Source organism: Fundulus heteroclitus, chromosome 18 (assembly GCF_011125445.2).
Source record: "Fundulus heteroclitus isolate FHET01 chromosome 18, MU-UCD_Fhet_4.1, whole genome shotgun sequence".
NCBI lineage: Eukaryota > Metazoa > Chordata > Actinopteri > Cyprinodontiformes > Fundulidae > Fundulus > Fundulus heteroclitus.
In genome coordinates, this window is record NC_046378.1 from 35,775,754 (window position 1) to 35,793,362 (window position 17,609).

At 41.3% G+C, this 17,609-nt stretch overlaps 1 protein-coding gene across 1 annotated transcript; it reads right to left on the reverse strand.

Moving 5' to 3' along the window:
• Positions 1-1,319: 1,319 nt before the first annotated feature.
• spred3 (sprouty related EVH1 domain containing 3) lies at positions 1,320-15,894 on the reverse strand. The gene is made up of 6 exons (XM_012868270.3): positions 15,649-15,894; positions 9,424-9,589; positions 8,220-8,388; positions 8,061-8,122; positions 7,818-7,976; positions 1,320-6,343 (listed from the first exon to the last, which is right to left on the reverse strand). Exons 1-6 carry the CDS (start codon positions 15,657-15,659, stop codon positions 5,345-5,347), a joined length of 1,566 nt encoding a protein of 521 aa, XP_012723724.2. The 5' UTR covers positions 15,660-15,894; the 3' UTR covers positions 1,320-5,344.
• Positions 15,895-17,609: the final 1,715 nt, after the last annotated feature.

The following is a 17,609-nucleotide window of genomic DNA, read 5'->3' on the forward strand; positions in this document are numbered from 1 at the left end:
TTAAATGTGTGCATATGATAGTTAAAATAAAGTTAGAATAAATGTATTAAATATTTAGAATCAAATGTGCCAATAAATTAAGTAAACTTTAATGTTTTAAAAGTTTGAATGTATTAATTTCTATATATGTGATCATTAAAAACATTAAATACAAGTAAAGAAAAATAAATATTTTATACGCGTCAATCATTTTTTAAATATAAAATTAAAAGTAGGACATTTATTAATTAAACCTAAAATTATTTTATTTTCTTAATCTTAATTAGTTGTTTTTATTTATATGATCATTTAAATAAAAATTTACATTAAATAAACAAACTGTAAATGATTATTTAAATGTGTCTATAATTCTTTTAAGTGCACCAATAAATTAATAAATGTGGAAATTGTTCATTTAAAGTTTAATTTATTTTTAAAATATGTTTATATATTTGGGGATTATGGTAGAACTTGTGAATACATTTTAGAAAATAATGTATGTTATCATTTAAAGTTGTCAAATGTATTAATTAGGCAAATAGCTTTGCAGCATGATTCAAACTTTAATCTGAGTTTAAATAAAGTAAGTTAATTTTTGTATCTTTAACTTAAATAAACTAAATGCCTTGAATAAAAATATCTTTAAGTGTGAATAAATAATTAGATTCAAAATGTAAAACATTAATTAAAACCTGAATACCATCTATATTAAATCATAATTATTTCAGCATTTAAATATTTTATAGTATGTGTGTTCCAGTTCAGCAGCAATGACCAAATAGATTCTGATAGCTGATTGGTTAACATGGACAGCAACTCAGCTGCGGACCAATCACCTTCCATGTTGCTGTCTTAGCCCCACCCACTGTTTGTTTAATGGATAAGTACCAAAGAAGAAATTACATTGTGCTTCAACACAGAAGTATAAAATAAGTAAATGCAAAACAGAAACTTAAATAATTATAGATAAATTCCTATGTTGCATTTTTTTCAGTTTTACTTCATTTACCTCCGGTATAAATATTTATTTAACAGCTTGTGTATTGAATGGTGGCACTTTTGGCCCTCGATATATCAGATAATCCTCGTTACTTAATGTTCCAACGTTCCCATAACTTTCGTTCTTGCTTTTTTCTCGTGGTGTGTCACAACGCACTGGCTGTACGCTTCGCAGCAGCTTTTCTGATTCTGCGGGAAATCTGCTGAATTCAGAGATTTAAGTTCAAGCTGGGACTGAGACGACCGACGGTTGCATGAATTTCACTGACGAAAACACCTCAGAGAAGCAAAATAAGCAGAAACCCTGGATACTTTTCAAAACTCTTAGGGGTAAATTTTTCTTTATCTTCAGCTATCAGAAGTTTGTCATGTGAGGCCTTAGAAATCTACCATCTATGGGGCTAGTTTGTATCAAATCCCTGCTACAACGTTGGAGCAGGGATTTGAAATACAGTTTATGATAAAAAATCGTGAGTTAAACCTCAGCTTTTTAGTCCAAAAGAGGTAAAACAAATCACAGACATGAAATAAATCAAATTTATTTCACAGCTGAACATTCTGGCTTTGTAAAAAAATACACCTACCGGTAAATAAAATAAAAAATTTTAATCAATGGCACATTTCTTCTGATCCAGCAGAGGAAGGGAAAGCGATTGGATCATCATACATTCGAATTTGTAAAAAAAAAAAAAAAAAAGTCTAATTCTTTGAATGAGTCTGTTGTTAAGTGAGTGTCTGCATTGCTTGACCAGGTGGTATAGCCTCCTGAAAGCTGAAAAAAGAGCTGCTATGTAGGAACGTTAAACCTGATTGATAAAGAGTATTTTATGTCTTTATGAAAAGCCTCTAAAATTTCAGAAAAGCCAGAGGAGGAGGTGTGACAGTTCACTGATTAGTATGTTTTTAGTTCATGTTTCCATATATTCTTCCTCTACTTGATCAGAAAACATGTCCCATTCATCACAAAACTGCAATTCTTTTCACCTATGGTTGCACAGCCAGAACATTCAGCTGTTTAATGTAATATGTGTATGTCATAGTTTGATTTGTTTATTTTTTAATTTACTGTAAACTAAAAGCTGACTGAACGTCCTCCAATGGGAAGGACTCCTTTTGTTTTCCAAAGGCTGCAGCTGCTTTTTACCATTGAAGCTCCCTTCCTGTTGAGTTTCAAAGCTTGAAAATAAGCACGGTAAAATTCCTCTTTCCCAACCCGGAAACCTGGTACATGAATATTCTGCCCATCCACTGTTCATTGCACTTAAGTTTTTGGTGTTTTCTCCGTTAAATCTGGATCTTGTAGGGTCACTGTGTGTCTGTTAGGTAGAATAAACTCAATCAGAGGCCTCAGTTTTAAGCACCTTGTCTGATTCATTGGGTACAGGAGTGGGATGAGATGGTTTTTATGAGTAATATCTCAAAACGTCACAGCGAAATGGGGGGGAAATATGTGCAAAGTAATTCTGTTTACTCCTTGAAACACAGAGCCGACCCAAGAAAAAGCAAAGTAGGCCACTCCTACTGATTACTTCAGTTCACGGGCTAAAAATGTATCTAAAAATGTCCTTTTTATTGAGAATTGGCTTGTTTTTAATTCGATCAGATGATTTGGGGATTGCTTGATTATTAAAATTGTATTCTTAAGTAAATGTTAAAATGTGCATTTATTTAACATCTGGTAAATGTGCTAGTTATACATCTTAAGAAAAACATCTGGATTTTATTGCATCACAGATGCATCTTGGTGCAATAATTCAATATTTAAACTCAGAAAGCTGAAATAGATTCATTACAAACAGAGTGACACATTTCAAGCAGCATTTCTGTTGCTTTCATGATAAATACGGCTCACTGCTAATGAAAACCAAAAACTCAGTTTAGAAAATTAGAAATGATCACATATGACTAATTTATGTTATGATCTACACAGCTATGGGGAAGCAAATAGACTTGAGAGGCGCCCAGTAGACAATCATTGACACAACGGGTAACTGCCAAACAAACTGTATCCAAGCATATTATTGGAAAGTTCAGTGGAAGGAAAAAAGTCTGCACATGTAACACTGATAACCTTGGTAGGATTGTGAAGCAAAGCCCATTTAGGAGTGTGGGGAGATCTACATGCGTGGGCTGCTGCTGGAGTCGGAGCCTTAAGGGTCAACTCACAGAGACCTGGGCGGCAATTGTCACATTCCTTGTATTAAACCATCCTTACACCAGCAACTACGTCACAAACATCTTAGCTAGCCTGAGGAGGAAGAGGGCTGGGCTGGGCTGAGGCTAGAGGGTCCAAACTCCTCGTTTCTTAGACAAAAGTTTGCATTTCATTTGAAAGTCAATGTCTAAGAGTCTAGAGGATGAGCGGAGAGGCACAGAAGCCAATTTACTCGAGATCCTATGTGAGGTTTCAACGGTTGGGGAACATTATGGAGTCATTTCATCTGCTGGTGTTGGTCCACCGTGTCTTGGTCGCCTAGCGGGAAATTGTCTGAGCGTTTGATGCTTCCCTCTCCAGAGTAGCTTTATGAAAATAGTAACTGTATTTTCCAACTGCCAAAAGTACCAATACCTGCTTTAATCACAGTGGTATCACTGATTCCTGATTGGCCAGCAGACTCACCTGACCTGAACACCGCAGAGAACCAATAATAGAGAGAGGATGAGAGACATCCCACCCAACTAACGCAGATGAGCTGAAGGCCGCTATTAAGCCGACGTTGGTTCCTCCACACCACAGCAGAGCCGATCACCTCCGTGCAACCCTGCGTTAAAGCACTAACTCATGCAAAAGGATTCCCAATGCGGACGCTGTGCAGTGCATGGTCATACGTTTCATTAGGCTGACATTTCTGCATTTAAATTATTGTTTATTGGTGTTATAAACTGAATTTTTTTGGGTTTTCATCAGTGGTATAATAAAATAACACGGACTCACGAGCTTCACATATATCACTCTGTTTGTAACGGAGCTATATTCTACATGAGTGTCACGTTTTGAAAGGGAATCACAGAGATTCGTCGCTGTGTTGAGGCGTAGCCTACACCGTGTTGTCAGACAGGTTCTGTTTACCTGATTTCCTGATTCTACAGGTATGCTAGTAATCAGGGCTGCTTTTGGCTAAAGAAATGAAACCTAAAACTCCAACATTAATGTGGGTAATTACAGTAAATTCATAATTTAACAAGGGAAGATTATTCCTTTTTGAACAGCTTTTTTCCCTCAATGAAAGGAATCCTTTGAAAATTGCTGATGGTATTTACTGATCTGTTATTGATCTTGTTTTGACTGCTTGTGCACGCCGATCATTACCACGGTTGATGGTTAGCACAACTAGTTAAGCGTCCGAATCTGCATAGAAACTGTCGGTAGTGGCCGGTGGGCGATGGGCTTAACGGGAAGTGGGCCCCCTCAGGTCTAACTCAGCTTAGTGCCCCATACAGCGTTGGGCCGACTCTGTTGAAACGCGTTCCAGAAACAAACGTCCGGTCTCTAGGGACTACTGTGACCCGGAATATGACGTGTAAGTCTTTGTAGTTGTCATTGCAGCGCCCCTTTACAATAATTGGCTGTTTGCGTTTGATAATTCTCACACTTTAACCAGAAGACAAAGCTCGCGCTCTCAGATGCTTTGATCAAGACTGCACTCGTTTGTGCTTGCTCGTTCTTAACCTTACCCCCGCCGCCCGCCCCCCCAGCCTTCTGTCATATTTATTTATTTATTTTCTTTCTCTAACCCAGGTTTGAGTAACATCTGAGGTAAAATTAGAGGTAAAGGGTGACGTCTGTTCAACATGAAACGAATAACTCCCCCCACCCCCCCAAAGAGCTTTTGTGTCTGTGAATATGTGAAGGTGTGTTTGTGTTCATGTGCCATTTGGGGATTCCGTCAATGTGTTTTACATTTAATAAAATATACCAATTAAAATTATAACAATCATATATATAAACATCTTTTGTTGTTGTTGTTGTTTGTTTTTTTTAAAGATTTTCTTTCTAAATAAAAAACCAAAACAAACGGACATTGGAAACAGTGTACACACCATTGTTGCCTCTGCCAACCCTCCTTCTTCGCTAACGCCATTGACAGCTGACAGCTAAATCAGCCACTCCCCAGTAAATCCACTACGAAGGCTCCAGATGACTCGCAAAGAGCCTGGTCTGAGTGCAGAGCACCTGCAGCAGGCATTGGACCATTGAGGAAGGCCCCCCCCCCCGGTTGAAAGGAGAAAGAGCTGAAATCAGTGGAAGGCTGTGGGGCTTTGGAGGACCGTGTTGGATGTCTGGTTCCGCTGAGAGCGCCTGTTCCACCCAGCTGATGCCCAGAACCCTCGGTCCAGGGAAGCCCTCCCACCCCTCAGCCTGGCCTCACCGGACCGCTTTGTGCTTTCCCCCACAGCAGCCGCACCTCTCCCCACATCGCAGGCAGGCGCGCAGAGGCAGGTAGCAGCACATGCAGGGCACGAAGAGGGACAGGGCCAGGAGGGCCAACCAGCGGGCACAGCAGAGGGGATGCGGGTGGCCCCCCATAGAGTCATCGCACGAACAAGGCTCCCAAAACTCCCCCTCAGAGTCTGACATGCAGTGGTAGAGCAGGCTCTCTGCGCACCACACACAGGTCCACTGGCGGAGGCAGTGCAGGGCCGGGTCGGGGGCGTCCCTGCAGCGGCCCCGCCCGTTTTCTGAGGCGCTGAAAACCGAGCGGCAGTACACGCAGCGAGATGAGCACGACGACGACGCCTGAGGGCACGGGCTGTCGTCGTCGGGCGAGATGGCCCCCGGGTCGCTGCCGCTGGCTCCCCCTCGCTTACGAGTCCGCGACCGGGACGCAGCCAGCGAGGTGTGGATGCAGCAGGGAGAGGGCGAGCCTTTTCCCGTCTCCTGGGGTGAGCCGGAATCCGAGGACACTCCTGACACAGCGTTGGGCATGGACATGCAGGTGGGGGACGACGACGACAGGCGCTGGGAGGCTTTGCTGTCCAGGGTCACCGTCACCTCACAGCCAGCCGTCCCCACGCCTGCCAACTCCTTCTCGAAGCGAACCACGCACAGCTCCGATTTGTCCTGCAGACTCCCTCCACCACCGACCACGACTCCCCCCGTCAGCCCCCCGACCATAGTCCTGGTGGCCCCCGCGCGTCTGTAATCCTCATAACCCCGGGAACCCCACAGATCTTTGCAAGGGTCCACGCAGCGGAGATCCCCTTCCTCCAGCAGCGAAATGGTGGGCGACAAGGGGGACAGAGGGGAGGAGGCCGGGGGACCCACAGGAGGAGTTGGCGGAGCAGGTGGTGGGGGCGGGGGCGCCGGGGGGTTCAACACAGTCGTCATTTGAGAGAGCTGGTGCTGTCCCGGCCTGGTGTGGATCTGTGGAGAGGGTGTAGGGTTACACAGTGAGTCAGGAACACAGTGTACTGCAGCTCTGAGCGTAGAAGGTTTCCATCTGAGGAAACTCAAAACTCCCTAAAATGTCCCTGCGAGGCAGCGGTTTCTTATTCTGGTCCTTTGGACACAATGTCCTGATGATGTTTGGTGCAAAGGTCTTGAGTCATCCCTTATGTCTTTTTGCTCTGCTTCTAAGGAGAGACTTTATTTCTCATCTTTTCTGCTAGCTCTCCGAGGGTCTTTCAGGAATATTTCACAGATATTTAGTCCAGTCTCTGTGAATTGTTTCTTATCTTTTTGATAAGCAATTGAACCTTTCAATCATTCTGGCATAAATATGCCTCTAAAGTCAAGAGAGGCGAGTGTTGTGTCAACCCATTACAGACAACATAGATATTAAGGCTCTTTGTTACCAGCAGCCACGCTCAAAGACCCAATTTGTCCCAAAATCTTTAGCTGAACCTAAAGCAACACGACTGGACAGTCAGTCCTGTGTTCGTCCATCACCATGAAACAGGACAGGTCCAAACTACAGCAAACAATTAGGTCTGGGGAGAGGATCGTCATGGCTTACCTTCCCTCCATCCAGAACCTGCAGGACCAGGAAAACGGCTGTTAACATCTCTGCAGAACCGACACAACCTGGATAAAAAACTGCTTAGACTTTTACCTTCGGCTCAGAGCTGCAGAGCGCAGATGATGCTCTGATCAGTCTGAACACCTAACAGAGCACCCAGATCCATACCATGCATATTCGATATACAACAAGCCTGAATAATGAGTGCAAAGTGGAACCCAGTCAAATCTCAAATTTCTTGTTTGTTTGCACAAACATGGCCAACAAACTTGGCTGGTTTGGATTCTGAGAGTTTTAAAAAGAACGCCATGCAGTAAGTAGTCAGGAATAATCCCAAAAATAGTCCTGAAAAACTTTGAAAGCATCTCAAGATTTGTTTTAAGACCAGACAAGAAGGTCAAAGCAAAAAAACAAAGAAAGGTGTGATTCAAAACTCAATAAAGAGGCTTTGTATATTCCTGAACCAGATGTGTCTGACAGAAAAAGCATCTAAACCATGCAGATCAGTGTGCAAGATTCAATTTTATTTATGGAGGGCCAATTCTCAACATGTCATCTCAAAACACTTTATAAGGTCAAATATAATCAAGGATGAGAAGTAGACCTCCAAGGTTTGGTATTTTTGCTGGGAACCAGCTGAGTTAGTTATTTCCAATCGCAGTCATTGAGAGTCGGTTTTTCTGCAGATTGTAAATGTTTCAGTCGCTGTGCACACCTGATTTAAATGAGTGGCTTATTTCCAACCCTCTGCTGAACTTATTGATATGCCGAAGAAGTTCTTCAGCAGTGAACATCCAAAACATGCATTTTTTTTTATGGAAACCTCAACAGAGTAACAAACCAGGATATTATTGTGAAGAACATTTGACTGAGCTCTACCTGAGCAGGTGTGTGAGTGGTGACGGCATGGCTGGACCCAAAGCTGAACTCTTCGGGCCGCACGAAGCAGGTGGATGAGGACTCGCTTGTCACTATGGTGATAGGTTTGGGAAGCATCCCCTTTCTGCTGTTGGACGACGACTCGCTTCCTGTATGGGACTGACAGAGTTTGGGCGTCAGCCACACCTGCCAAAACCCCACGGACCCACAGGAGGAAAATACTCGATGTGCTCAAAAACTCACAGCTTGACCGTCGTCTTCAGTGTCCGCCTCTTCTGGCGTGGAGGACGATGGCGAGTCAGAGCCTTGGTGATATATACGAGAACAGGGCATTCAGGGAGTTGTCCTAAAGCCAGTTCCAATCAAAACGTTCAAATTTCAATTTTGGCTGCTTGTGTCTACCTCTGTCAAGCTTGTCTAGGACAGTCTGCAGCCCTTTTTCAAAGGAGATGGCATCGGCAGGACTCTGGAATGTAAGGCCAAACTTCCGATCGTCTACTCTCCAGTGATGGAAGATGGGATTCACCTTGTTGTACACCAGACCTCTTTGGACAGCACACTCCAGCACTGGCTGCACACACAGACAGCAAGGATGAGGGGTCAAAACAAACTCAGACTTCTTCTGAAATAACAACTTGGGGGGGCAGATTTTTATGGCCCAGACCCAACATAGATAAATGTGGCCCCCATACCGATTTAGCTCGACCTGAAGGTGTACTAAGTGGACTTGGATTCCACTTAGACCCATATGGGTTGACTAAATTCAACCTATATCAGCAAACCTAATTGGACATGTAGGTCTTAGCTACATCTCAAATCAATTCAAATTGAGCAACTTATCTAGCACCCATATACTGTAGGTCCCAATGTTTCTCCAGAGTTGTCCTGAATCAACCCAATAAAAGCAATTAACAGAGTACCATTTATTTAACCCACAGACAATCCCATTTGTGGTCCATTTTTACCCCATTCCCAACCCAACTGGGGCACATTTGTAAATACTGGCAGAATATGGCTCTCTGCCCAGGGTGGCATGGCCTTGGGAGCTCCAAAGGGGCTAAAAAGACATTATGTGATTTGTACCATCAAAAATAACTGCATGTTTAGTCAGCGGAGCACTAGTGTCTTCTGTGATAAATAGCCCTAAACTGTGGGTGGCTAATGATGCTGAAATCGGTATATGATTAGCAGCTTGAGAACTAGTGGTAAATTAAAGGGTTATCGCACAGTGACGATGTATTTCATCGTCACTTTAAAATCTAGACTGGTCAAAGCTGAAATGGATGATTCTCCCATGAATAGTTGTTTCCATTAAATGCAAACTGATATTCCTGAAATTCATATCTTACATTTAACAAACCACAGAAACAAAAAAACAATTTAAAGCTTTTTTGAAATCAGACAAACAGCCATATCTGTCTGAATAAATCCACACATACAGTATCTATAGATTTAGCTGAAATAAGTCTCTTTGGGAAAACAGTAGTGTTTGGTTGTGTGAACCACCGTGACCTCCACCCTACATGCCAGAGTTAACTACAGTCTTTAGGTGGTGCTGACGAGCAACTTGGCACCAAAGACAGCCATAACACACGCACACACTCACTGCTCGGTCACGCAGTCGCTCCCCGCGAATGATGTACTCTCTCCGCCCCCTGCCGTCGTGGCTCCGCCCCTTGCATATGACCACATGACTGAGGCCGCCACCTCCGAGGGGCACCCAACCGCCACTGGAGTCATCACGTGTCATCACCACGGCACGAACACGCACACTGGCAGGGAAACAGAAGAGAATGGGCTGATTGGAATATAACAAACATAAAAACAGTTTAAGAAGTGCTTTAGTTCCAAAAGCTACGTTTAAATCACATACAGTATTTTTTTTTTCTTGAAGTGTCAAGGTTAATACTTACTTTAAAGTGAGGCCAGACAGGTTAAACTATGGGTCACATCCAGTGGTGGGAAGTAACAAAGTACAGGTACTTTGTTACTGTACTTAAGTACAATTTCCGTGTATCTGTACTTTACTTAAGTAGATTTAATAATGGATAGTTTCTACTTTTACTCCACTACATTTAACAGTAAGTATCTGTACTTTCTACTTCACTACATTTCTATACAGCGTTTCGTTACTCGTTACATCCAAGACGCATTTCGGTTTTTTGATTTGTTCGTTAATTTGAAAGTATCCAATGGCGAGACCAGAATCAGTCCGCTGAACCAATCCAAAGCGGGAAATAACCATTAGGCCCTCCCTCAAGAAGAGCAGCACAGTACGCAGGACCTGCAGAATCATTAACTCCCAGAATGGAGTCCAAGGATAGTCATCCTCCAGAAGACCTGCCCAACCCATGGCCTTATTTAAAAGATTTCTTTGAAATAACTGGGTCAAAAAACGCTTCCTGGAGATTCCAATGCCGCCTTTGCCTTCCCCGAAAGCATGAAATTCTATCTTTAAAAAACTCACCATCAAATTTGAAAAAACATTTTGAGGTAAGTTAAGTTGCTAAATGCTATCGATGTTAAATTAATTTGTGTTAGTGAAGTTTTATGTAATCTTAGCAAGCTTTTTGTTAAACTCGACTGCAGTAAATAAATACAATTACTGTATATTGTTATAAGCTAGCATGAACTTGCAAGTAACAGTGATTACTGCGGTCGTGATCACGTCTCCCGCCATGAATGTTACATATAAGTTGACGCTAAACTCCTTCACATCCTGGTTATTAAATAAATGTTAGCGCCATTAAAATAATCTCCATGTAACAATTACAGTTAAAACTAAATACGATAGGTACACTTAATGACATTATATAAGCCGTTAGGTATTATGGTTGGCAAGTACTTTTACTTTTAATACTTAAGTAGTTTTAAAAGCTTGTACTTTCTTACTTTTACTTAAGTAAAATAATAATGTGGTACTTTGACTTTTACTTGAGTAAATTTAAGTACATTGTATGAGTACTTTCTCCACCACTGGTCACATCATTACCTCCTTTATTCCTATCTTTAGTGCCACTTTATGCCAAATTTAATACATTTTTACATACGTAAATGTAAAAGTATTTTTCTGAAGACTATGTTGTAATATTCAAAGATTCAACACCTTTAAATAAGCTAATATAGATTTGAAGCTTGCTAGGCCAAATTGCCTTAAAGGGGGCACATGATGCTTTTCAGTTATTCCTTTTCACATTTAAATTATTCAGTTGTGGTCTATATAAAGTCGAACGGCAACACTTTGGTCTTAATTCCTCATTAATGTTGCTCCGCAGCCCTTGTTCTGTGGTGCGTCATGGAGCAACTTGTTTTGGTGCTGTCTCTTTAAATCTAAAGGAGGCATTTCACACCCCGCCCCTCTCCCAGTCGCAGAGTGGTCCACTCCACCCAGTTTGGCCATTTTTGTAGTCTACTGGGGGACAATATAATGTGTTGTGTTGGTTAATACACACAACAACTGAACATTTTCACTTATCCACTTGTAGCTTTGGCATCCTTCAGCTTGGACTACAAAGTTCCAAAAATAAAAATTAGAATAATAATTAAAATGGTGGATTTGGGAAATTGTAAAGCCGGAAGTCCATGACCTTGTCAAGCAGCTCCGCAGCAAATACTGTGATGTAATTGTTCAAAAAAGGTAACAGAGAATAGATAAAACTGAACGGCTTGAAAAATATCACCCAAAAAGAATATAAAGATATCTATGTAGCACCTGGGGAATAAATACATTTTTTCTGCATTCCTAGAAACTTCAATTAAACAACAAAATGTATTTCAGGGTTAAAAAGGTGGATGTTGCCTGATATGTCACCTTATACAGAGAAATAAAATTTTTTCAGCATTTTGGTCAAGCTAAAATACACTTGTTGATGGGAAGAGTTAACCACACAGAAGGAATTACCAAATTTGGGCATAATTTGCTGTACATGAAGAACAACTGGTATGATAATGATTTAATTTAAAAGTAAGGTAGCTGGAACATCTAGGACAGGCTCATTTGTAGTGGTGTGAGGAATTGAACCATAGTCTTATCAGGCAGTTGCTGAAGCACCCAACAGATGTCATGTTGTGAAAAAGCACCAAGCATGTTGGGCTTGCTCTTTAGGTTTTCTACCAGGTTTACACGGAATGTGTGGGTGCACTCACAAATCCACTGGTTCCAGCAGATATTCCACAAAAAAACAATAACCCAGTTTGTGCCTAGCTCGAATTCTTGCTGCTTCCACCGGAGGAAGCAAAGATCCTTCCAGAAACAACTTCCATCTCAGCACCAGAAAGCACTTTCATCAGGGACTTACGGTGGACTCATGGAGACCAGCATCCATTCAAACTGTTAATGTGCCCAAATTAAGGTAGAAACCATAAAGAAGCTGATATTTAACGCACAGCTAGACCAGAAGTGCAACAACTCGTATCCCTCATCCTGGTGTTTGTGTTATCGAGCAACTGAAGGCTTCCTTTATTGAACACTTCCCAACTCTGTGTAAAGATAAAACCACTGTGCTCACGCAGGTTCCCGCTCTCAGCTAATATTTTAACTTTATATTTAGTTCTTCTTGTGCCTCCTTCCCCTGGATATGTAGGTCTGCAGTTTAAAAGCCATTTCCAGAAGTAACGTGATTACATTGTCTATAACATTTTACTGAAAAACTAACAAATATGTTAGAAAACTTAAAAAAAAATTAAAAGCTGTTTTAACCTGGTTGCATGAGTGTCTGCCCCCTAAACCAATACTATGCTCTTTGCACCTTTTTGAATAATTCTGAGGTTTTAACCTTTGGATTTATACATGCCACCAATAAAAGTGAATCTGGTAAACCAGAAACACAGTTTAGCTCTCCAATTTCTTACAAATTTGATGCAATGGTAAGTCAGAAACTGGACATAGCCAAGAAGCCGACAGTGACACAGAAAGAGTTGCAAGATTATCTGGAAAGGACTGGTTATGATCTTCATGATACACCAGCCGCCATTATTCTGCCCTTGTCTGCTCTAAAGAGTAGACAGGATCTCGTTTTTCAAAGAAAACATTCTGGCTACGGTCTTTTAAAGCAAGGCCGGAATACGTCGTGGCTTGGTGAAACCAAACTCAAACTTTGGGTCACCTTTTCAAAACAACACCATGCACACAGTGAAATATCTGAAGATGAAGCTTTGGTATGGCCCAACATGAGTCCAGAACTAAAACTGTCAGAAAACCAACATCATCACCTGGCCATGGCCCATCCATCTATCCATCCATCCATCCATTTTCCAACATGCTTATCCTTTGTGGGGTTGGGAGGGGTGCTGGTGCCTATCTCCAGCCATCAATGGGCGAGAGGCGGGGTCACCCTGGACAGGTCACCAGTCCATCACAGCCTAGCGATAGCCATGGACGAGAACTGTCTTCACAATCCAAAATATTTGGGAAGTTTTGCCAAACAATTTGGGTAAATACAGCCAAATCCAGATGCAGGATGCTGATATACTCCTACCAAGGAAAACTGAATGTTGAAATTGAATCAAAATATGCTTCAATGAACTATTAGGTTGAAGGTTCATACTTGTGCAGTCAAGTTATTGTATATTGTTGTACATTTAATTTCACTTTTTAAATTTCTCCTTTATTGCTTCTAGCTGTTCTGTGTAAAAACAGAATTTTATGTTATACCATCAGTGCATATTAACAATATTTGTCCTTGAAAACCAGTAAATTTTCCCAATTTCTTATGTATATGCAGGTACTGTTCAGAGCAGTTGTCATAATCTGTATCTATTAATGCTGTTTGTGACTTTCTCGGTTTTACCAAGCAATGTTAATAAATCCTGTTAGAAATTATGTGTGCAACTCCTCTTTGCGCTACTCAGAAATACCTGCGTTTACAAAAAATGTGGTTCAGGAAAGAGTGTTCATAAGCAAAGACAAAACAGCATTTAGAAATTAAGCAGCTAGTTATAAAGTGCTGCCTAACCTAGCTGGAAGGATCATATATTTTACAGGAAGAGAGGTTTTTAGTGACGAAGATAATGTGGATCCAAACGAGACCCAGTTTTATCCGCGTTTTTACAGTAGGAATCAGCTCTAACTGGAACCATTTTGCTGGAAAAAGCCATATGTGACATTTGCACACTGCCTGTGCCTGGTAAGTCCATGATCCTGTAAATTTAATAATTTACAAACCAAGCTCTGGTCAACATGTGTACCAAATTATTTCCATATCATGTCATTCCTTTTTACATCAGTGAGTGTGAATTTTCTAATTCTGAACCGACAATCAAACCATATAACAGCAGTTGTTTAGCAAATGTAAAATGCTTTCACGCATTTTGCTTGTGGTTGAATTTTATTTTTATTTTATTTTTTGCTGTTATCGAACAGTCATCTTTTACAGCGTACATCATTAGGTGCTGTCAAAAGGACGGAAATCATGAAAGAGTTGAATAAAAAAAAAACCGCAGCCCGAGATTTTGTGTGAATGAAGACGCAATATGGTAAATTTCACACAAAGAGCTGGGAGCTTTGGCCTGCATGGCGCTTTTAAAGGGGCCTCCCAATGCATCTTCTCCCAATCCTACCTTTTAAAAACACAATTATCTGTAACGTAGACGGGCTGAGAAATGTGGAAGCAAAGGGACAGAGAGTCCGCCGAGGAGAACAGAAATGGGAGGAGGGAGGAAGAATGAGTGTTTCCCACATAGACGTATCAATGAACGCACCCATTCGACATCAGAGGCCCAGGCATTCTTGCAAAGCAACAAATAAATAAATAAAATGATCCGCACACTCGCCAGTCGGCTGAATAATTCAGAACCGCATTTTGTTTTACCAACATATGAATGAAATCCATGCAGAAACTCGTCGTTTCCCTTCCCTATTTCCGCATCACGCTGGATTTTTTTTTTTTAATTGTTGCAATTATTCTCTCTCCATTCCGCCCCTGCTGCACGGACTCATTAACACACCCCGATATTATGTTATATGTTTTTATGAATGGGACTGGGCTCGTCTTCGCACTGCGCCGTTATACATACCACCAGAAATGATAATGATGATAACAATAATAATAATAATAATCCTAATCATTACAATAACAAGAACCAGGCCTAAAGACAAATGAGAGAAGGATCGAAGGAGAAATGAAAAGAGAAGAACGAGTGGGTGAGAGGAGAGGAAACGAGAGAGATGGGGGGAGGGGGCCGAATAGAAAAGGGAAGAATGAGAGGAGGGGTGAGAATAAGGGAGAGAGAGAGAGGGAAAAAAAATCACATTTCATTCATAAAGTTTGGCTTTAAAAATCATAATGAAACCCCGAGACACGTTGATAAAAATCACAGAGCCTCCATCTCCCCCTCATTCCACTTTAATGACGCGCTGCTGGCCTTTAAACTCGCCAAATATCGTCTTTTTTCTCCCCACCTTTCCTCTCCTTCATATATTTTACACAGAGGCTGATTTCGTGGTTGTTTTAAAGCCGAGCGCGTTAGAAATCTGAATCGCTGCGTTGCTTCAGGCTGGGCTCAAAACGCGCTCCTCTCCTCCGTGTCTGTGTCTTATTTCTCGCGTGTAACAACGAGCGGCGGCTCCCACATGAACGTGGCCGCACATTTATCACATCCTGGCATGGACACATCGGATATGGGGTGTATGCTGTTGATTCAAGACTACGTAATGGTGTTTTTTATTATTATTATTATTATTCTCGACTGCCTGCTAAGCTGCACAGTACAGCGCCGACTGCGAGAGCAGCCCAGGATGCAGGGCTGCTGATGCTGCTGGCGTCTCTCTGTCCGCTGCGGTGGTTATTTCTGTGTAAATGAGGGATGTTAGAAATAAAAAATAAGGACTTACTCGCCCTCCATAGCTCGGTGTTGCCCGCCGCTTGCAGCAGCCCACCCCAGGCTCTCCTCTCTCCCTCTTCTTTTTATTCCTCCTTTCAGGAAACACTCGGGCTCGCTTCACATTCTCTCTCCATCTGCTCTCATTTTCCTAATCTTCCTCCGTCTCTCTCTCTCTCTCTCACTCCCTCCACCTTGATGTCGTTTCGGTGTATCAAGATAGGCTTGAGGTTGCAGCAGCCATTTTCCGCTGGAAGCATCCTCCCTCCCGCCCTCCCTCCTCTTCCTCCTCCCTCCCTCCCTCCCTCTCTCCCTCTACCTGCCCTGTGCCAGCACATCCGCACTAATCATTGACAGCATCTCCGCTTGAGGTGGGCCGCCGACTTTCTCGGAGCACACTGGAAATGATCGCAAATGAGAGCCAGAGGTGCTTTTATATCTGATGGTGTCATAAAGCATCAATGAACTTTGGTTGATCCTCCGGAAATCACCAAAGCAACAATATGTGAAAAAAACAGCTAACATAGATATGATTTTTTTCCCCGTTGGATTTAAAACATATATATATATATATATATATATATATATATATATATATATATATATATATATATATATATATATATATATATATATATATATATACGTGTGTATATTGATTGGCCAATAGGAAGAAAGAACTTCCTACATTCATTAACGGAGTGAAGGTTTCAGCACCACGGACAGCGACAAGCGTTCCACTTGGCGCGCCTTACTGCGGCTGCGCGCTCTAAACTGTGTTCAACACAGTTAAATCTCGGGTGCTTTTCAGAAGCACTTGGGCGATTCTAGAAAGGGGCCAGCAGGGGCCTGTGCCCCTGTAGAACTGGTCCTGGCCCCTGCTATGGTCCTTGTGCTGAAGACATAACACTAAATCAGTTTCCTATTATTATATGCACTGGCACAGAAACTGTGACTGATCAGTCCGGTTGAGTTTTATTTATTTAATTTTTTTTTTTTTTTTTGCCTTTACAGTTTTACTTTAATAATGATTTAAAAATGTGCACTTCTGCCTGTTGAGTTAGGATCACAATATTCATCTGTTAGATCAGGGGACTGAAACTTGTACCTGTGTTCATAAAGAGTCCTCTCAGAGAGCTCCACTACTCCAAACATTTTGTCACTTTAGGAGTTATCTGAAGACCTGAGATGCTTTGTGAATATTTTTTTATTTTACTGAAGTAAAATTCTAAGAAAATTCTTAAAATTAGGGAAATTCTAAGATTTATACTAAAATAACGTTACTATTAGTCTGAGGATTCTTGGTGAATAGGGGCACAGAAGTTCCAGATTTGCAAGTGGCTCTTTGGCTTATTTAACATATTGAAAAATTAATTGTTGTCCTTTTATGTCTTATTCTTTAGTTTTGTGCAGAAGTGGATACATTTGGTTTCAGAAAGTTAAAAATCCTGCCTGGTTTTCCTTCATCCTGTTCACTTAACCAGGTGATTTTAGTCCCTCTCAGTGCTGTAGTGCTGGAAATTCAAATGGTTGGAACTAATCTGTAGACTGGGATTTTTACTTTCTGAACCTGAAATTCCCCCACCTGAGGTTCTGTGGCCCCATGAGAAAATACTGCCCCCCCCCCTTACTAAATGTGGTCTAGAACTGCCTCTGCTGAAAGTTTTTCAATTTATTTAATTTGGATTTTGCATGATAGACCAACAGAAAGGGGCGCATAATTGTGAAATAAATTTGAAAATGACACATGGGTTTTCTAGAAATGAAAGAAGAAAAACAGTGAGTAGTACTAAAAGGTTTGAAATTATGTTGGACCCTACTAGATAGATTGTATAAGATTAATATTCAATATTGATGTAATAACATATAAATTGTATACAGTGACATCAGTTTACCACAAACAGGAAACTGGATTCAAGCAGTGAAGTCTAAAAAAACAACGGACAAGCTACTCCAGAAAAAAACACTATTTTG